This window comes from Myotis brandtii, unplaced genomic scaffold (genome assembly GCF_000412655.1).
Source record: "Myotis brandtii unplaced genomic scaffold, ASM41265v1 scaffold266, whole genome shotgun sequence".
NCBI classification, from domain to species: domain Eukaryota; kingdom Metazoa; phylum Chordata; class Mammalia; order Chiroptera; family Vespertilionidae; genus Myotis; species Myotis brandtii.
In genome coordinates, this window is record NW_005360124.1 from 12,807,666 (window position 1) to 12,830,157 (window position 22,492).

Below are 22,492 nucleotides of genomic sequence, written 5' to 3' on the forward strand. Positions count from 1 at the left end.
TTGCCCCCCCTCCCCCGCTGGCCTGATCACCCCCAACTGCCCTCCCCTCCTGGTCTGATAGCCCCTAACCACCTCTGCCTCAGCCCCGCCACCATGGCTATATCCGGAAGGACGTCCAGAAGGTCTCCCGGTCTAATTAGCATATTACCCTTTTATTAGTATAGATGTGACAGATTCACACATACCTATGTGTGCACACAGAGGCGTGTGCGAGGGAAAATACACTTTGCCTTACCTGGGCTTTTCCTTCAGCTTCTCATTTGAGGAATGATAATCATAGTCAGAATACGGCTGCCGTCTCTCCTCTGGAGAAAATGATCGGTTTGACTCTATTTCCGAGATATCTGGTTTCAAAAATAAGAAAAGACTTTGCCATGAAATATTTAAGACCTGTACCAGAAATTATCCCTCTCTCTGGTTAGGAAACATGGGAAACGGAAGAAAGGCAGGCAGTAAATGTGCTATTAGTCTAATAGTCTTCCCGAGGTAAAAAAAAAAAATCTGATAGATTATGAACTGCTTGTACATACATTTTTCACTAACATGTTCTGTCAGAAGGGAAGGGCATTAATTAATAAAAAGAAAGCCAAATAAAGAATTTTAGGTCCCTCTTTCATCACACTTTCTATCAAAGCTGCTACTGAAGACTCAAAATTCAATTACTGGGTCACACGTATATGCTTCTCCAACATTAATGCACACACAAATCATCCGCGCTCTTGTCTGGGGTGAGAATGCAGCTGTCCTGGGGTGAGGCCGGAGACACTGCAAGTGTATCAAGCTCCCAGATGCTGCTGAGGCTGCCCGTGGGGTGAGGACCACACTTTGAAAAGCCAGGCCATACATTCTAGGCTCTCGGCATGCTGGGATGATTTCTCTGCACTATTCATAGCAGTAACAACAGTTTAGACGTTGGATATAATGGAAATTAAACTAAGTTCTAGACAGCAATTCTTTTCAAAATCAACATCTGTTTTAAAACTTGAGAACCTAATATTTTTTCTAAACTTTGCTACACAAAGGCAATGCGAGATGGTTAAGTAGGATATATCATGATTACTTATGTTTATTGGTAATTTGCAGATGGTTCAAGTATTATCCTGGGTATAATTCATATTTGATAAATGAATATAATGCCTTAAAAGAAAAGAGGTGACATGGATTGCTAATCACTGAATACACAATATAAGCCATTCTGAGTCTTAACATTACAGTGTCTACCAGTTTATGCTATCCTCCACATGGTCTTCTCTTTGTTGGACATATTAATAGCCACTTTAAAAAAACACACAGGAGCCCAGCCAGTGTGGCTCAGTGGTTGAGTGTCAACCCATGAACCAGTCTGGGGCTCAATCCCCAGTAGGGGGCATGCAGGAGGCAGCCAATCAATGACTCTCTCTCATCATTGATGTTTCTATCTCTCTCTCCCTCTCCCCTTCCTCTCTGAAGTCAATAAAAATATATTTTAAAAATATATAAAAAAACACATGCAAGAATGAGCAATTTACAAATGTATGTGGTTAGTTCTTTGAACTTCTCGTACATACATTTCTTACTAACATGTTTTGTTCTCAGTGGCCTAATCCGTGTCCACCGGGAGTTCACAAGTGCACCAGAATTTCGCACGGGAAACCTGATTTCAGCAGACACTTTAATAAGACAGTAACAACCGAACATTTCTCTTCTGGAATCTAAGCTTAACGGAGAGGCTTTCATTGGCAACCAAACTTCCTGTGGGATGGCTGGGCTAGACAGAGGTGAGAATGCAGAAGCGACAGCCTCCCTTGCTTCCGGCCTCGCTCACAGCCTCCTCTTTACCTTCCGAGTCGCTGTCATCTAACGCGGGGATGTGGATGAGCGTCTGCTTGCTGTCTCTCAGCACCACCAGCTGCAGTTTTCCTCTTGACTTTTCTATCAGTTTTCGAGCATCGGTTAAAGACATGTTCTCGGTTACAGTGCCATTTATCTGTGTTTATTTACGGCAAAAGAGAAAATTCACATTTTCCCCCACTAAAAATGTAAAAGACTTTGCTCATCTATTCAAACAGACTTGAGATTTTTTGGGAGGGGATTAATGGGGGGGGGGGGCTGAATAAAAATGCATTATCCTTTAAATCAACTATAACCCTGCGTGCCTGGATCCCAAATACAGGCATGAGAGCGCTGTCGTGTACTTAAGTTACTCTGCTAATTTATTTAACTTCCAAGCTCAAGACGATGGTTTGGTTTACTACCGGAAGGTGTCTCCTGACCAGAGAGGTTTACAAGAACTATTAAATATTCAGCATTCATATACCACCAACTCGCCCTCTCATCTTTCCTTCATGTAGGGAATAGGAGCTTAAACTTGAAACAAACAGGGAAGGGGAAAAAAAGTACTCAGTGATACATTTTTTAAAAACTGCTATTAAACTATGACAGCGCTCTCCAAGTCTGGTTTTTCTGATAAAATGATCTCACTGCGCTGCTCTTCCCAGTCTCTGTCTTACTACTGCGTCCCAGTGCGACAAAGTCCCACTGTGTTCGCACCTGGATGCGGAAACGCAGACGAGGAGCCAAGCATGAAGCCGACCGTCCTCTACCCTGTCCACCCACCTTGAGGATGATGTCCCCTTCGTGCAGGTTGCCATCCTTGGTTGCCAGACCGGTGCTGGTCATCTCCTTTATGAAGATCTGACTCCCCAGGCGGAGGCCATACTCTAGAAGACAGAAGCAGACACGGACTTCATCAACTGGCTCAGAAAACTTAGTCTGGTTTTCAGGATGATTTAAAAATACTGATGAAAAATTAATTCTGCATGTGGGATATTCTGCAAGACAACTGGCCTGGAATCATCCAAAGAAGTCAATGTCGCCCTGGCCGGTGTGTCTTGGTTGAGTGTTGTCCTTTGCCCCGAAAGGTCATGGGCTCGATTCCCAGTCAGGGCACATGCCCAGGTTGCGGGTTTGATCCCTGGTTGGGGTGCTAACGGGAGGCAACCAATCAGTGTTTCTCTCTCACATCAATGTTTCTCTCTCTCTCTCTCCCTTTCCCTTCTTGTCTCTCTAAAAATCAATAAAATACGTATTTTAAAAAGTCAATGTCATACAAAATAAAAGAGGCAGAGGGACTGTTCCAGATTAAGAGACATAAAAACTAAATGCAATGCAAGAACCTTCACCAGGATCCTTGGTCCAATGTGGGGAAGAGGTGCTGGGTGGGGGGTGGGTTACATTATTTTAGAGCAACTGCAAAATAAACTGTACTGTAATTTATTAAAATGGGTATTAATGTTAATGTGATACAGGCATTATGGTTGTGTAGGAGCATGTTCTTAGCCTCTGGGATACCTGCTGAAATATTTAAGGGTGAATTATGTGTACGCTGCCTGCAACATACTTTCAAGGGGTTCCAGAACAACCCTGGGAGACAGGGGGTAGGGAGCAGGATGGATGAGGGAGAGGGAAAAGGAGCAGGAGAGAGGGGGGAAAGGGAAGGAGAATGAAAACAAATGTGGCAAAATGTTAACAACTGTTAAATCTGTTAATGATGTTAAAACCAGGTGAAGGCTCTGTATGAGTATTTGCTATAAAATGAACACTTTTTTCGAAATAAAACGTTGGGGAGATAAAAACCAACTCAGTACATCTTAATAGGCATATTCTGCTGGCAATGCAGTTGCCCACAGAAAGGCCTTCATCTGTAACAGTTTAGATTGTGTGGGGTTTAGCACTGAAAATATTTCAGTGTGTGAAGAAAAGGGGTAAACAAACCAGGCAAAGCAATAAAGTATTTAACTAAAACCAGCATAGCTCTGAGGTTTTATGGACGTTGGATTGCTCTCAGAAGAAAAAACACTGTACTTAGTACGGCTTTGCAATTCTTGTGGGTTGATGAATTAATGTCATTATAAATGGTAAGAAAAAGTCTATAGAATCCTTAAACCTCTTGAGACGCATATTCCTCAGAGACAGGCTATTTAATGCAAATTTCCAACCTGGACAGCACTAAGTTTTTCACTTGGCTTCCTTTTTTTTCCCTTTGGAAGGAGAACCATTAGAGAACAAGAGAAAAGATGTGTTTACAAGGACTGTAAAAAGTCAGAAGCCAAAAACCAACGCAAGGAATATCACACCCCCGGGCTCTATCGCCCTGTCCATTCACCTGCTTGTTTCCTCTCACCCATGGAAATCTGAGTTCTAGCTCCACCACCCACTGGCTTCAAGATGTGGGCAAGTTGCTTCCCCTCCGAGTTCCAGAATCTTCACCTAAACTGCAGGGGCCAGTAGCTTCCCTCGCTGCCCACAGGGTTTTAGAGAATCCTGGGTGTGATCGTGTGTGCAAGTGCTCCAGGACGGAACGTGGGCCCGGCAGCTGGGCCACGGCCTGCCTCGGGCATGGGCACGTTACCAGCGTTGGGGCTCTTGGGTTCCCAAGACAGAACGTAAGAGGAAACCCTAGAGGAATCGCCAGGCAGATTTTATTAAGCTTATGCTCAAGCACCAGCATAAGCTAAGGGAGACAACACAGAGGAAAGGAAGGTCCTCTGACCTGGCTGAGGGCCCGGCTCTGCTTAGGTGCTTTTATAAGCTGGGGACAACGCGGATTTGCACAAAACGATGGCTTTTAGAAAAAGGTGGGCTTGTGGAATTTTCCATGTCAGGGTAGGAAAAGCAAGCGGTTAGAAGAAAGATAAAATTCTGCACTTTTTTTTTTTTTTGAGCTGGGAATGGAGGGGTGGTACATTCTTGTGGTCAGCTTATCTGGCCTTCCTTCTGGCCACCTGGCCATAACCTGGCTTCCTAGCCACTGGGTACTTCTCCATTCCTGAGGCCCAAGTCCCTGTGCTATCCTAGGCATACCAAAAACTTCTCTGAAGTTTCAAATTCCAACCTACTACACAGCGTTGTAGGTCCTGGCATAGAGGAAAAATGCAACCAAAATGCTATTGTTCTCTCCTGTGGTCTCATTAGTGTGAGCTTCACCAGGCTCACCGGGGAGGGGGGGGGGGGGGGTTGTTAACAGATTCCAGGTTCCCACCCCAGTGCTTCTGAGTCAGTGGCAGGGGCCTGAGAATCTGCATGTCTAACACGTGCCCAGGTGATGCTTGCGCTGCTTTGAGAACCACTGGCCTAGTCATTTAAAGCCAGATTTCTGCAGCCCGTGCTAGTTCAGTGTGCACGTCAATGAACTTTTCTGTGCCTCAGTTTTCTCGTCTATAAAATAAAGATGTCCTAACTCCTACATGAGGTAGTCATGACGATGGAATGAGCTAGTCGGTGCGAAGCATGTAGGTCAGAGCTCGGCACACAGTAAGGGCCATGGCAGAGCCAGCTGTTATTATACTAGTGCTTTTCTTCATCAAGCTGTGATACCTTCATTTGCTTTGCTTTTCGTCAGAAGGACTCCGATGGGCTTGTCACCTTCGTGGTCCTTCCGCCCTCTGGGCTCCGGGGTGGGGCTGCCCAAGCGGAGGTGCTCGCAGCTCCGGGACATCTTGTAGCGGGCGTCAGGCTGCCCCCGGTGCTTGTACTCCACCTCCGGGCTGTAGGCCCGGTCGTAGGCCTGGTCAATGCTCCGGCCTCGCCCGTGGCTGCTATCTCGGCCTCGCCCATAGTCATGGTCCAGGCCCCGCTCCAGGCTCCGGCCGCGGCTCCGGTCTCGGGCTCCATCATAGTAATCTTGGTCCAGGCCCCGCTCCAGGCTCCGGCCGCGGCTCCGGTCTCGGGCTCCATCATAGTAATCTTGGTCCAGGCCCCGCTCCAGGCTCCGGCCGCGGCTCCGGTCTCGGGCTCTATCATAGTCATCACGATCCAGGCCCCGTTCCAGGCTCCGGCCACGGCTCCGGTCTCGGGCTCGGCCATAGTCACTGTGGTCCAGGCCGCGCTCCAGGCTCCGGCCGCGGTCCCGCTCCTGGCTGTGCAGACGGTCGTGGGGATGCCCCCTCTCCAGGCTGTTCTCCCAGCTGTGCAGCCGGCTCCTCTCACTGTATCGATCACTGTACCCGCTGCGGGCGCTTCTTCGGTCAAACTCATCCATCACCTCGAAAGCCCGGTCTTCCTCATTGAGCGGAAGGCCACTCTGCAGCGGGGCCAGCTGGACCTTCCGGGGCCTCTTGACCACCTGTTAACCAAAGCACAGAGGGGAGAAAGGACAATCACAATTAAACGTAAGAGAATGTAACGGTTAAAAGCCCTGGTTCTCCTTCCAGTAAAACTGTGTCCCTAAGCCTCGGGTTCCTTATCTGGAAAACAGGGACAATAAAGACCTCATAGGGTCGAGAATCAAGTCAGACAATGAGTGTAAAGGTCTCAAGACAATGCCTGCAAAATTGGCTTATACAGTGGGGCCTTGACTTACGAGTTTAATTCGTTCCGAGACCGAGCTCAAACTGGACCGGAGGGCCGGAACAAAAGCATGGATGGAGTGTTTGTGTGAACTAATATAAATTCAAAGTAAACATCATTACATAAAAGGGTACGGTCTTTTTTTTTTTAGTTTTATTCATTTCAATAATAAATGGGCCGTAGTTTGCCCACGGCTGGCTTATACAGTGGGGCCTTGACTTACGAGTTTAATTCGTTCCGAGACCGAGCTCGTTAAGGAGCTAGTTAACTCAAATTACTCTATCAACTCAATGCAAAAAATTGGCCGAGAGACAGCTGGTATCTCAAAAAACTCGTTAGTAGGGACACTCATAAGTCAAGGCCCCACTGTACTCAGAGTGTGAAAAGTACCAGGGGACTCTAAGTTGCTAAGTTACAAAAACGGAAATCCAGAAAGTGAGCCAGTTTATATATAACTGCCTAGATTCTTCTAAAAGTCAGCGTCATTAAAAAGGAGGGTGGGGGAAATTAGGGGAAGAGGTGGGAGAAAGAGAAATCCTTCTAGATCAGTGGTTCTCAACCTTCTGGCCCTTTAAATACAGTTCCTCATGTTGTGACCCAACCATAAAATTATTTTCGTTGCTACTTCATAACTGTAATGTTGCTACTGTTATGAATCGTAATGTAAATATCTGATATGCAGGATGGTCTTAGGCGACCCCTGTAAAAGTGTCGTTCGACCACCAGAGGGGTCGCGACCCACAGGTTGAGAACTGCTGTTCTAGATTAAAAAGGACAAAAAAGACAAGGGCCAGGTGCAATGAATGAACTTTGATAGAATCCCTGGGGGAAGAAAAAAAAAAGTGTATCAAAGAAAACTTAGGATGTGGACTGGATAGTAGATGATATGGCAGAGTTGTTAATTTTCTTAGAGAGGATCATAGTGCAGTTATGTAGAGGAATGTCCTTATTTAGAAAAGACATATGCTGAAAGAGAACTGCAACTTCCCTTCAAATGGTTCGCTAAAAATATGTATGTGTTTTTATGCACAAATGAAGAAAAAATAAGTACATGTGGCAGAATATTAACATGTAGAAGATATATGTGTTTATTACATTAATCTTTGGACTTTTTGTTTGAAAAATTTCATAATATGAAGTTTAAAAAAATAAAATACCACATACCCAGTGCATCCCCTAGCACTGCCCTTAAACTCACTACGCTCCAAATTCTCGCTTTGTGTGTCCACGGGCCCCGCTAGAGTGGGGCAGACCTGCTCCAGGGCCAAGTGGCAACTGGCTCACTGGTGATTCTAACCGATGTCTGCTACATGAATGAGAGAGCAAATGAATGAATGCTATAGGTGGCCACCGTCTCCTAAGAAACTCTAGTTTATGAAGATGTAACAGATCTTGTTTGGGCCTTTGCAAATGAGTTTTTGAGCTAAAATGTATTTTCTAAAGGAATGCTCTTTTATCATTGTTCTCAATCTAGTCAATTCTCATGGAGAATAATTGTCTAACCTGGCTCTGAAGGTGAAACTCACTCAGATGAAAGAATCATTGGTCGCATGAAGTTAGGAGAAAAGACGAGAAAGAGGCAGGGAGGCATTATTTACATACACCTCTACTTCATCCACTGCTTCGCCCTCCTAAAATACGGAGGATATAAGAAGTCGTGGCCCCTAGATTATGTAGGTATATCAAGTGCCTAAAGGTAAGGGGTCATTTTCTTCAGGGATAAAAACAAAATTCTACTGAGGCGAGAGGAAACAAACGCAGGACTTACGATGGCAGCGATCTTCCCGCTTTTCCTCAGCTGCTGAACGGCGAATGAATGGAGTACCCCCTCCATGGGGGTGCCGTTAACCATGACCACCCTGTCATTTTCTCTGCAAACAAAAAATAAAAATGGGATGTGAAAAACTCCCATTCATTCGCTGTCAACTATTTACTTAGGAACAGAGGCAGCAAATGGATGTGAAATACGTATTGAGGGGCTCCATGTCTGGGGACTCCCAAGGCTTCCTCAGCCGAGTCAGTGTGAGTTCTCCCGAGGCAGGAACCCAGGAGTCATCAGCCCACTCACTTCCGACTGTGTCTACTGAGAACAGCGGGGGAGAAGGACCCAAACCGCAGGGGCCCCCAGGAGCCACCGGACAATGGCGAGGTCTGAGCACCAAGGGCCTCCTGCACCGGCCTCCTCACCCCGGTGCACACAGGGCGTCAGGAAGTCTACACAGACCCTCAAAGAAGGTTTGTATCCACTTGTGCTCTGGATGGGAAGAAGTCAAGAGCGTGCCTCAGAGTCATAAAGAAATTTTGAGGTCACAGAACCCTCTTACTTTATCTCACCCCAAAAACTATTGCAAAATCCTACTCTGCTCTCTGAAACACTACAAACTTCGATAGGACCTTGTAGAGACTTGGAATGCCAATAGAACCTACGCTCTGGAGCTGTCTGGCCATGGCAGCCACGTGACTAACTTACTTCTGCCCTGAGAAATGATGGTGAGGGGCTCAGACATGTATTCTTTCAAACAGCATTCTCTCTTCAGACCAGGAAAAGGGTGGCAGCTGGAAAACTTGCGTTTTCATGGAGTAAATGTTCCCAATTTCCACATCCCTCTTACAGAGCAGACAAGCATTAAGCCAGAGTATCCTCATTAAATTCTTAATGAACATAAATTAAAATAAGCAGTGTTGGGTACGCTTTGGGGGGGGCGGTGGGGAAGCAATGCCAATCTTCTATTCCATGTTCAGAAATGGCCCCTAAGCCCAGGAATGACAGCGCTGATAGTTAGAACGACCTTCACAGGAACCACTGCTCCTTCCTCCATTTGGATGTTCCCGAAGGACTGATGTGCTATGGCCCTAATTCTCATATAAATTCACATGTATGTATATAAAAACACGCACAAACATATAGATTAAAAAAAATGTGGTTTTTAAATATTATTTTATAATGCACACCACCCACAGCATCTTGTCTGGGGCCGACCCAGTGGGCTGCAGGGGCTGGGGCGGGAAGGGAGGCCACTCACTGAAGCAGCCCGTCAGCGGGCCCACCGGGAAGAACGTCAGAAATGACGATCGACGTTTCTCCATTTTCAAAGTGGGGGTTGTCTCTGCCTCCGGACACTGCAATTCCAAATCCTCTTTTGGAATCCTGTTCATTGAAGTGAAGAGAAAAATTTAAAAAAACAAAACAAAAAAAAACCACACACCTTCCATAAGTGGCTTTCAGGGTTTATTACAAGCACTCAATAAAGTGAAGGGCAACCCAATCACCAGACCCGGTTCAGGAAGAGCGGGCTCACAGAAACAAAATAAAGCGGCATCCTGGTTAGCCGACAGGTGTATAAAGGGAAATTGCTTATCTAAAAGAAACAGCCCTGTGAAGGCTGGGGAAGATGGATAGCTCTGACTGGCGTTATCCCTAGAAGCTGGCAGGGGATGGGAAATAACACTTTCTGTCCGAAGAGGGCCGTGCTATTTGAGTAACCAATCCTACCCGTTCTCGTATCCCAGCCTGAGCTGGAGCAGCTGCAGGCACCGCTGAATCCGTGCTGAAACCGTATTTTGTAAAGTATTCCTTTCACTCCCAAGTTAGAGGAGCTGGTGGGTCCATTTTAAATATGGGGTGAAAAATAAGTAAACGGATTTTAAAGATCAAGTCTGAAGATAAACTTAGTTTTGAGGTCTTATGAGACAGCAAAGCATTAAATTCTTTTCTACATGCACATAAAATGGGGATACAGATTAATTACCTCCATGGTCAAGAACTGTAACAGTGAGCCCAGATAACACAGAATCCTAATTCAGCTCAGTGTTCAGGAAAGCTAGGATGATATGGGTAGATATGACTATATCCCTAGAGCAGAGTTTGATTATGTAAAAATCTACTCAGAGAATAAAAAATTCCCCCTTAAGAAAAGTTCCCACATGGGGCCCACTAGGGGGACAAACAATCTCCAACACAAAACAGGCCAGGCTGCCCACAGCCAATCACACGGCTCTGGATGTGGCAGCCCCATCACTCGTGCCTGGTTTTACACAGAGGCAGCTCCACCCTCTATTCCAGGCCTAAGATGTCTCTCACCTTTGCCAGATTGGCATCCACAACTGAAGGGGTATGTGACATGCTGGTGGAAGGGCACAGACAAGAGACAGAACTGGAAAATGAGGCCTAAGGGGGGAACCCCTCCACTGATGAAACCATGGTTACTGGCCCAGAAGTTTCAGCACCTGAACACTGATCTGTGTGTGTTTTTCCCTACCTGGATTAATTTAATACATATTTACTCAGAAACCAAATTTTCATTGAAGACAGAAGTTGAAGAAGGAAGACTCCATTTAAGGAACTGACCATTCCCCTAAGAAGTGACAGAGACTGGAGGGATTCAGAGCAGGAGTAAGACCCTCAGGGCCCAGGAAAATCACAGCGATGCTGACCAAGGCGGCTTGATGGAATGAGACTTGGGGACCATGAGTGTAGTTCTCATCCAGCTCAGCTGCACAGAAATCACTCACACACTATTGGTGGCTATGCTGGTTTAGAGTGGGGTTATCACCTATCATGCCTACCTTGAAACCTGCTCAGAATAAAAGGGAATGGAGCTAACATTTATTAAGCCACGGCTCCCTGCATTGGAAGCTTATTACCTCACTTAATCAAGAGGAGCAATACCTCTGAAATGACTTTTAAAACTAAGTAAAATGGCCTTCGCAGGTGTTGCTCCATTGGTTGAGCATGTCCCATGCACCAAAAGGTTGCTGGTTTGATTCTGGGTCAGAGCACATGCCTGGGTTGAGGGCTCAATCCCCAGCAGGGGGCATGTGGGAGGCAACTGATCAATGTTTCTCTTTCTCCCTCCCTCCCTTCCTGTATCTAAAATCAATCAATCAATCTATCAATCAATTAATAAAATCAATAAAAAATATTTAAATTTTTTTAATTAAGTACAATATATTCACATATATTACTTCTACCTTCAATACCACTGGATGAGGGGATATTATTTTATATCTAATTAACTCAACACCTCTTAATACAATAAGGAGTGAGAAAGGCAAACAACCCATGTCTTCTGATTGCTAAGCCAATGTTTTAAATTTAGTTTAGACTTCCAGCTCACAGGAGTTAAAGGTTTTCTATATATTATAATCAAAATTATTAGAGTTGCAGAGGCTACTATCTCAATGTCCTTAAACAGTACAGGTTATTTCCATTCCTCCTCTCTTTTTCTCTATTTTTTCACAACCTGTTCTGTCTGGAAATAGATGAATGCACTAAATAACCTCTAGAATCTTCTATGTTATACAGACCTTAACCAAAACAATGTAATAGCGTGCAAACCTTTGTTAATGCGGTAATTATTGCCAGCTATTTCCCTACAATGCACTATCCACCTGAAGGGGAAAAGCACTGTGTTTAGAACAAAATGAGCAAGACCTACGATCTGTAAACACGAGAACATGACCGTGGCCTGTACGGCACGTGTGGCACTCACCTTCTGCAGGGTCACCGTGTACTGCTCCCATATCACTTCCTCCATCCCTGGGGCCTGTGTAAAACAAGCAAAACCAATTGGATTAAAACCTCAAACATTTCAACGCTAGAAATGAAACCATAACTCAAAATAGCTCAATATAAAAAAGTCCAGCTTAGACTTTGAATATACCAAAAGTTGGTGTGTTTAGGAACATTATGCTGCCTATTTTCAAACACTCTTTCCTTCAATGAAATGGCATTCTTAACAATCCTGGAAAATTACTAAAATACATAATGAGATATATGCTCTAAAAAGAATAAAATATTCTATGTGGAGCCTTTTTATGATCACCACTCCAAAACACTGTCACTATAGAATAACTTAAAAAGAGAATTAGCCTGGGCAGTGTGGCTCAGCAGTTGAGTGATGACCCAGGAACCAAGAGGTCACCAGTTCAATTCCTGGTCAGGGCACATGCCTGAGTTGTGGGCTTGATCCCCAGTAGGGGACGTGCAGGAGGCAGACGATCAATGTTTCTATCTCTCTAACCCTCTCCCTCTAAAAAAAAAAAAAAAAAAAAATCAATGAAAACATACTTTTTTTTAAGAGTTAGTTAGTTTCAAGCAGATATCTTTCATTCTTTTGCTTTTCTTTTTTAAATATATTTTTAGTGATTTCAGATAGGAAGGGAGAGATAGAAACATCAATGATGAGAGGGAATCGCTGATTGGCTGCCCCCTGTACACCTCCTACTGGGGATCAAGCCCACAACCAGAGCATGTGCCCTTGACCAGAATCGAACCTGGGACCCTTCAATCTGCAGGCTGACGCTCTATCCACTGAGCCAAACCGGCCAGGGCTTGCTTTTCTTTTCTTTTTTTTAATATCTTTTTTTATTGATTTTTTACAGAGAGGAAGGGAGAGGAATAGAGAGTTAGAAACATCAATGCCAGAGAAACATTGATCAGCTGCCTCCTGCACACCCCCTACTGGGGATGTGCCCCCAACCAAGGTACACGCCCTTGACCGGAATCGATCCTGGGACCCTTTAGTCCGCAGGCCGATGCTCTATCCACTGAGCCAAACCGGTTAGGGCTTGCTTTTCTTTTTAACCAGTCTCTGCTCTTCCTATCAAAGGCAATCTCCTAGGCAAGTTTCCTGCATTTTTATATCTAAAGGAATCCACGGTCTTATCACAAAAAGTGTTCAGTTGTGTAACCTGTGAAATCCCTTTTTCCATCAGTATTGCTGGATGTGAAAAATGAAAATGCCTGCATATTCAGACCACTGGGGCTTCCGGTTCCAACAATATTCCAAAATAGATGTCTAGAAAAACCAGGAAATAGTGGGCATCATTTAAAAAATAATAATAATGCATTAGTACAGACTGCCTTGAAGGGAAATCCTTAAAGGCGAGAAATGCCAAGACAGCTCAAAGCTGGAGAGATAAGCCAGCCCTGACACAGGCATTACAGGAGATGCTGGGAAGAGAGATAAATTGTAGGATCCAAACAGGATGGAGATCAGATCAAAGTAGATGTATTAGGGGGGGGAAAAACCCAGGCAGAGGGAGATGGCATGGACACATCTCATCCTTGGTGCCGAGTAGAATGGAAATAACTAAAAATATCTCGCTGGAGAATTCCTATCAACAGAACTGTACTCACAAAGGTTTGGGACTGAAATTCATATTATGGATGTGAGCACACACGACCCAAACACTTCGGCCCAAAGTGGTTCTGTTCTGCTAGGACCCAGGTACCCAGAGGCAGATGCCAATTCTCTTCAAGGAACTCACTCAAGCACAGGCTTCCAAGAAGGCCCAAGCTACACATCTGAGGGACAACAGTTCACAATCTAAACACACACATCCAACAAGTTGCGTGGCTGAGCATTAAAAGAAACCAAAAGCTGCAGAATCAAATGTGGTCAATACTGGACATACCAGTCACAGACCAAAAAACAAGTATGTTAAAAATGCGCCATGTTTACCATAGGAAATTAAAAGGGGATACTGAAAGTATAATGAAAAAAACAACAACAAGAGACCATCAAGAATGACTAAAAGCAAATCTGAAAAAGAAAAATTTGTAGAAATGAAAAAATGTGGTGATTGAAATTAGATAAACAATGGATTAAACCACATACTAGTACTGCACACAGATGAAGACACTCATCAATGAATTGGGAGACAGATGTGAAGAAATTAACCGGGATGCAGCACAAAGCATTTGAAAAGTAAAACATAGGACAGAGAAGAGTGACAAAGGATCACAGTGCGTCTAATTATATGTTCTGAAGGAGGTGCAAGAGTGGAGGAGAGAAGCAATCCCGGAAGAGATCATGGCTCTTCCAGAATTGAGGGTGTTTCAGGTTCAGGAAGCCCCGTGCATGACAAGGAGGGCAAGTTTTTAAAAAGAAAAGAGCCCCGACTGGTGTGGCTCAATTGGTTAAGCATCATCCCAGGCACTGAAAGGTCGCCAGTTCCATTCCTGGTCCACTAGGGGGCGTGCAGGAGGCAGCCAATTGTTACGCTCTCACATAAATGTTTCTCCCTCTGTCTCTAAAAATCAATAAAAAAAGAAAAACACTTTTAAACACATGGAACTATCACGGCAGAAAAAGATACAGTGACTTGAGAGCAGCTAGACAGAAGAGATTACTACTAAAAGAACAACAATTAGAATGAAGGCCAACTTCTAAAGAGCAGTAATAGAAGCCTGAAGTCAGTACAGTAAGATCTTTAAAACAATACCTGTTGATTAACAGAGCAGAAAAGAATTTTTTAAAAACACAAAAACTAGCCATAGCTGGTTTGGCTCAGGAAAAACTAACCAATACCACGGCAATCACCCCTAGGATTAAGCAATGCTATGGGGGTGAGTGTCCAAAAAGAGTGATATTTCAGTTAAATGAACCAACACAGTGAAATACCCAGGCACTGAAAAGAATTATTTAACTTCCATCAGTGTGTTTAAAAGTTTCTTCATCATGATGACTGTGTGTTCAATTAAAGAGAATTTTTCATTTTCTGGTCTGTCCACTTTTGGTGGAAGCAGTGGGAATATAAATCAGTACAAACCTTCCGGAAGGCAAATTACCCATGTGTCCCACAATTTAAAATCTGCATATCCCTTGGTCAATCAATGCCACTTCTACAAGTTTACTCTACAGAAATATTTGCACAAGCGCACAAAAACATACATATAAATTTGCTTATATCTGCTTATATTTTTTAAACAGATAATCACAAAATATCCAACAATAGGAGAGTAGTTACATATATGTATACATAGAGCTCTATATTTAAATGTCTACTGTGGGGATCAAGATACAAAACACCCATGTTTCCATTCCTGTTTTCATATATGTGCTTCTAGGGAAAAGACTAGAAGAATAAATACCAAAAAATGTCAAACTTCCCCCAAGAGCTGTGGAATGGCAGAAAATATTTTTATATGAGCACATTACTTTTAGAATACATTTTTAATACATTGTATTGATTTTTTACAGAGAGGAAGGGAGAGGGATAGAGAGTTAGAAACATCAACGAGAGAGAAATATCTATCAGCTGCCTCCTGCAAACCCCCTACTGGGGATGTGCCCGCAACCAAGGTACATACCCTTGACCTGAATCGAACCTGGGACCCTTCAGTCCGAAGGCTGGCGCTCTATCCATTGAGCCAAACCAGTTAGGGCTACATTTTTATTTTAAAAATAAAAACAATAAACTCCCTTTTCAAAGTTTTAGATTTACATATTTTTTATTGTTTAGGCAAATAAATGAATTGCTATAGTTTTTTTTTAATGTTGCCCAAGTAGAGTAAGCCTGGATTTTGAAATTATCTGTTCTTCCATAATGAGATTATACTGTCTTGATTTTTGTGCTGCCTGCAGGGGTGATTTAAATTCGATTTGCCCCAGGTTTACCGGATGGAGGGAGTGATTAGTGGGGTAAAGGGGAGGTGGCAGAAGTGAAAAAAAAATTAGATTTGCCAGAGAGCAGGTTAATCCCCTACCACTACCAATAGGACTAAGTCAAATTCTTAATCAATCAGACCTTACCAGGTGCCTAAAGGCCTCACCAACTTAAATATGACTCTCATCAAATTGTAAGGGTCTTCTTCTTATTCAGGGTTAAGAAACTGTGACATAGCGCATTCACTACTGAAACATAATATTAAAAGAATATATGTTCTGTTAAACTAAGTGATAATTTTAAAATCTTAAAGGTAAGGTAATTGGAGAAAAATAAATTTTAATACCTCCTTTGCGCATTAAAAATATACAAGAACCATGTGTATGTATTTATTTAGTCCACAGAGCTGTGACCTTTTTGCAAAGGTCTCAGAGGAAACCCTTCATGGATTGAGAGCCTTCCTTCATTCATTCCCTCACTCACTCACTCATTTGAAAATATTTATTAACACCCCCTACGCACCAAACAGGTGGTTCCTGGAACTTGAGATACATTGGTGAGCAAAACAGCCAAAGGCCATGTGGAGTTTACCACCAAAGTGTGCCCCAAAAGCAAACCACTGAGTGTCTTCCCTGCCTCTTCTCTGCACAGGATTGCCTGTTCAGAAGCACACAGTGCCCCCCATAATCACACACATCCCTCAGAACACCAGCTCTGCATGCATCCCTGGGGGCAGGCTGCCAGCGTGCAGCAGCATAGCTGAGAGCTGAGCTCATGCCTTTCCAATGGAACCCCGGGCCTTGGCTCCTACCCACCCTGTGCTGGGCTGTGCACAGATCAGAGAACCTCTACCAATACTCAGAATGTCTGTGTGAATGCCAGCGGGCAGCTGTTCAGCATTAGGCGCTTTGCATGCAGGGCCACTGGGAGAGCACACGTGTCAGAGATAAAGATAATCCGTATTCCATGACGCAGTGAAATGTGTGAATGTGTGCACAAGGGTCCCCAAGAGGGTATTCTTAGCAGCAATGCCCTCAATAGCCAACACCTAGAAATAAGCCAAATATCCACCAAAAGCAGACAGGACATAAAAATCACGACCTATTATTAAAATTCAAAGTTATACAGCAACGAAGACACGCTAGACAGAGCCACACATACTACAACACGTGCATCTCACATGTACCACTGAGTAAGAAACATCCTAGAAGAATTTGTAGAGTGTGAGATCATTGTTCCCAACAATGTCAACATACGTAACTCTACTGTACTGGACTTGTAAGAATTTGGCTAAGACTGTAAATTTTAGGTTATGCGTTTTTATCCCAATGGAGGGGAAAAAGCCAACTAAACTAATCTTTTAGGGATATTTTTGTGTATGGATGTGTGTAGGGTAAAACTATAAAGAAAAAGCAAGGGAATGAGAAACACGAAATTCAGGATGAAATGGCTGAGGAATGAGGCGCAGTGAGATAGGAAAGGCTACCAAGGTCTGTGCCCTCCTTGGGGAAGGTTCATGGACACACGTGCTGAGTTCATGGGGATTTGTGTTATAATTATGCTTTTGATTTAGATATAGGATTCTTTTATGTGTACCAACTATTTCGTGAGTTAAAAAATGGGGGAGCACATGAGCCAACATCACGGGCTACCTGATTCCTGGCCAAGATCCCTATACAAATAGTCTTTTTTTTTTAATCTTTATTGTTCAAAGTACTACATATGTCCCCTTTTTCCCCCACTAACCTCTTCTAGCCCATCCTGCCCCCCACCCCAGGCCTTCACCACCCTATTGTCTGTGTCCATGGGTTATGCATATACGCACACAAATTCCCAACAATGTCAACATACGTAACTCTACTGTACTGGACTTGTAAGAATTTGGCTAAGACTGTAAATTTTAGGTTATGCGTTTTTATCCCAATGGAGGGGAAAAAGCCAACTAAACTAATCTTTTAGGGATATTTTTGTGTATGGATGTGTGTAGGGTAAAACTATAAAGAAAAAGCAAGGGAATGAGAAACACGAAATTCAGGATGAAATGGCTGAGGAATGAGGCGCAGTGAGATAGGAAAGGCTACCAAGGTCTGTGCCCTCCTTGGGGAAGGTTCATGGACACACGTGCTGAGTTCATGGGGATTTGTGTTATAATTATGCTTTTGATTTAGATATAGGATTCTTTTATGTGTACCAACTATTTCGTGAGTTAAAAAATGGGGGAGCACATGAGCCAACATCACGGGCTACCTGATTCCTGGCCAAGATCCCTATACAAATAGTCTTTTTTTTTTAATCTTTATTGTTCAAAGTACTACATATGTCCCCTTTTTCCCCCACTAACCTCTTCTAGCCCATCCTGCCCCCCACCCCAGGCCTTCACCACCCTATTGTCTGTGTCCATGGGTTATGCATATACGCACACAAATATTCTCTAATGCAGTACAGATTTTGCAAGGTGAAAGGGCAGAAGAAAGGGTGATCATTTCTACTGAAGGAAGGGCAAGGCAGGAGGCAGAAGCAGTAATGTGAGAGGGCGTATGAAGGCATGGCAGGGAATGAAAGGTGGAGAATGGGCCTACCTCTGGGGGCTGCAAGGTGCAGGAGACCCCAAGCCTCCTTCTCACCCCAAGTCAACATTCCAGCGGCCCGGAATCCGTGTGCTTGTCCCCACTTTTTTCTCGTCACTTTCATTTTTCATGAAAGTAGTATGAATAACAAGTCCCTTGATATTAGAAGGAATCATTTCTACAGGACATGGAAGGTTAAGAGAGCTCATTTTTTCTACCATAAATAAAAAAAGCTTTGTGTTAACCGTAAGGTATTTCCGTGAAAAAACGAAGAGAAAGAAACAAAGACAAATAGTTATTTGATCTGTCCTTTAACAATACCCTCCAGTTGTTATAAAGTTTCTTTCCTTTGGAAAAATCTTGGCCAAACAGGAAACATCCTGTATTTTATATAAAGAATATAGAAACATGTGAAAACCCAACCAAAAGGCAGATGCCCAAAGTCTTCAGTGCCCTGTGTCTCCCTCAACAGCCAAACTGCTGCTCCCCAGTGATGGAGGCCAAAGCCCAAGGTGAAGATGAATTAAAATTGGCAAAAATCCCAAGCCACAAAAGTAAACACTCCTACATGTTACAGTACTACATTTGTCCAAACTACACAAAAAAAGGACATGAGGAAACCTTTTTTTTCTTCTCATTTAGAAGCCTAAGCATAGAATAAGAATATAGATTTCTGCAGAATAAGGAAGCAAAAAGCTTTTCCCAAAAAAACAAGACGTTCCGACACACCAACCTCTTCCACGAGGCCATCTATGAAGTTTCCCCAGGAAGCACCACCGGCTCCCAGAGTCCCTGGGAAACAGCAGCCTTTGATTCATAAATCCCGGGAGTGGCCATGCGTTTCACAGAAGTCCGCTAAAAATGAGGCAAATAATTAAAAAGCCCACACGGACTACCACCTGCATCTCCCAATTTGTTACGGAAAGCTGCCAGCACGAATAAACCCACGGAGAAAGGGCCCCGTGGGAGGGATTTTGCTGCCCCCCCCCAACCCCTCCTGAAAGGAAAGGTTGGGAAAGAAGAGGGGGTGAGAGCTGGCAAAGAGAGACTCACATGGCCTTTCAACAGCCCCAGCTTCCTACCGGCCTGGAGCCACATCCTCTGCAGGACCTGAGCCGTCTTCATGGTCACTTTGGGGAGTGACCAGCCAGGCCACTGCCCACACTCCAGGCTGCGCGCCCACTGCCATCCCTGCACGTGGTTACGTAAGGCCGATACAATAGTGGCCCACATTCCCAGCAAATCCTGCGGTCATCTCGCACAGTGACACCCATCCAGCAGGGACGCCAAACGCTCTGAAAAGCATCACTTGTGGGGGAGAAAGCAAGTAGCCTGGATGTGCATCACTTTCACAGCTTTCCGCTCCTCCCTCTCGCCCATGCGAGGGACCTAGAGAATCAGAGTAAATATTCCTCCTAGACCAGCCGTGGGCAAACTACGGCCCGCGGGCCGGATCCGGCCCGTTTGAAATGAATAAAACTAAAAAAAAAAAAGACCGTACCCTTTTATGTAATGATGTTTACTTTGAATTTATATTAGTTCACACAAACACTCCATCCATGCTTTTGTTCCGGCCCTCCGGTCCAGTTTAAGAACCCATTGTGGCCCTCGAGTCAAAAAGTTTGCCCACCCCTGTCCTAGACATACAAAGGGATTCTGGGATCTAGGTAAAAATTAAGTAAGTAGGACATTTGAGAGCAATGCTATAGAAAGGAATGTTTGCAGAAGTATTTATTTATATTCACACACACACACACACACACACACACACACACACACACACACTGTAACTTGCCTAGAAGCTGTGAACATTTCAGGTGAACTGAAATGCTAACGTTACACAGAAATTAAAAGGCATGAAGCTCAATGTTTCACATCCTTGGAGATCATGAGGTCTGCTGGCTAGAGGAAGATAGGACTTGGGGAGTTGGTACAACTCAGAGCCAAGTCAAGGACAGAGTGCTCACTCAGCACTTCTCTCTTCCCTCCAACCTTTCTGTAAATGTAACGGATAGAAGAAAAACAAAGGGCCTCCTATCTGTTTCTTTCTTTGACTTTACTCCCCAGGGGGAAGGGAGGAGTCAGTGTTGGAAAGCACGTTTTAGGTCTCTGAACATTGAGGAAAGATGTTAAGGGGCGCCTGGGGTTTGAGGTCGAGGCGTGGGGTTTTGGAAGCATGGTCTCCGGGAACCGGCAACCATTCTCACTACTGCATGTATGTTACTCCAGTGCACCCGGGCAGTTTGCAATGAGCAGTGTGCCATCCGATTTTTGAGGTAGAGATGTGAATAAATTTGGACCCTAGAGGACATAACCTGGACAGAGGCAAGAATGGGAGTGTTAATGACATAAAGTCTGGGGTGCAATCTCCATCTGATCTGTCACTTAGCTGTGAGCCGTGGATGGATAGCTGTCGCTTTCTTTATAAAATGGGGATCATACCACCCACACCTCAGAGGGCCAATGGCAACCTCTACCCAGCGTGCATGCTGAATTACTAATTTTACATGGGTATTCAACATGTTCGTGTACTTCCCTTGGACTCTACAAGACTAAGTGTGTTTTTTTAAAATATATATATTTTTATTGATTTTTAGGGAGAAAGGAAGGGAGAGGGAGAGAGAGAAACATTGATGCAAGAGTGAAACATCAATAGGCTACCTTCGGCATGCCCCCTACTGGGGATCAAACCTGCAAACCGGGCATGTGCCCTGACCAGGAATGGAACCAGTGACCTTTTGGTGCACAGGACAATGCCCAACTAACTAAGCCACATCAACCACGGCAAGAATAAGTTCTTCAAAAGTGTTGGAACAGAAAAACAGGACGGGAAATTAATGAAAGTTTGTTTCAAATCTTACACTGAAGAGTGCAGAGATTACAAAGTAACCCTACTGCCCTAGCCAGTTTGGCTCAATGGATAGAGTGTTGGCCTGCGGACCAAAGGGTCCCAGGTTTGATTCCGGTCAGGGGCACATTCCTTGGTTGCAGGGTCCTCCCCGGCCTGGGCCCTGGTGCAGGAGGCAACCAATCGATGTGTTTCTCTCACATCGATGTTTCTCTCTGTCTTTCCCTCTCTCTTCCACTCTCCCTGAAAATCAATGGAAAAAATATCCTAGGGTGAGGATTAACAACAACAAAACACACACACACACACAAGAAAAAAATAAATAAAGGAACCCTACTGGAGGAGGATCTTGGAAACTGAGGCTGCCTAGGACTCAACACCAGCTGTGCAGGTGTAGGCAGGCTCCCTGCACCCCGGGCTCAGCCCTGGGTGCCAGGTGCAGAGAATCCAGGTGGAGGAAAAGAGGGCTGCTTAAGGCAGCTCACGCCTACACTCTGACAGTCCTCAGGAAATCACTTGAGCTTCCCTGGTGAGGAAATAAATGCCTTTCCCTTAAATTCATGCATACTGCCCAGAAGTCAAAGGCATCCTACAATTTAAGAACTCCAGGTTTCCAGAAGTCACAGTTGCTTCCTGCACTATTTTTTTTTTTTAATTATGCTAAAAAAAAAAAAAAAACCACAAAAACACAACATAAAATCACAACCATTCCTCAGGGTGCAGCTCAGTAGCATTAGGTCCTTTCTCATTGTTGCACAATCTCCAGGACTCTCATCTTGCAAAACTGAAATTCTGTTCCCATTAAACAACTCCTTGCATCCCCATCCTGGGAGCCCCTGGCAACCATTTCTATGAATTGGACTACTCTGGGTACCTCACGTAAGTGGGATCATAAAGTATTTGACTTTTTGTGTCTGGCTTATTTCACTTAGCACAATGTCAAGGTTCACCCTTGTAACATCTGTCAGAACTTCCTTCCTTTCTGGGGGGAATAATATTCCATTGTATGTACAGACCACATTTTGTTTATCTATCATCTGCCGATGGAGACACTTGGGTTACTTTCGCCTCTTGACTGCTGTGAAGAACGCTGCTACGAACATGGGTGTTGCAAATACGCTACCACTCATTCTGTAGTCATTCAACAAATGTTTACCAAGTGCAGCGTGCAAGGTCTGAGGATCAAATGAAGGTCAATCCATGTACAGCACAGCCCTCAGGAAGCTTGGCAAGAGCCAGCATCTGATGTAGTCAGAGTGGGTGGGGAGTGCAGGGTGTTCACCATGAGCAAAGGACATTGGGATGAGTTCTGAACAATGAACTCAATTGAGAGAGGGGGTGGGGGTGGGGGAAGAGA

At 44.3% G+C, this 22,492-nt stretch overlaps 1 protein-coding gene across 4 annotated transcripts in view; it reads right to left on the reverse strand.

Annotated features, from left to right (window-relative positions):
- TJP2 (tight junction protein 2) overlaps window positions 1-22,492 on the reverse strand; it is an 83,943-nt gene that overhangs the window by 25,653 nt on the left and 35,798 nt on the right. For 3 of the 4 annotated variants that reach the window (XM_014541300.1, XM_014541302.1, XM_014541301.1), the window contains 7 exons: window positions 11,820-11,873; window positions 9,351-9,475; window positions 8,096-8,198; window positions 5,356-6,103; window positions 2,596-2,699; window positions 1,819-1,966; window positions 236-344 (listed from right to left, as the gene is read on the reverse strand). In XM_014541300.1, coding sequence (XP_014396786.1) covers window positions 236-344; window positions 1,819-1,966; window positions 2,596-2,699; window positions 5,356-6,103; window positions 8,096-8,198; window positions 9,351-9,475; window positions 11,820-11,864 — 1,382 coding nt within the window. In that variant the 5' untranslated portion in view covers window positions 11,865-11,873. Of the gene's footprint in view, window positions 1-235; window positions 345-1,818; window positions 1,967-2,595; window positions 2,700-5,355; window positions 6,104-8,095; window positions 8,199-9,350; window positions 9,476-9,820; window positions 9,925-11,819; window positions 11,874-22,492 lie in introns of those variants that run through there. The other variant, XM_014541303.1, reaches the window with a different exon arrangement.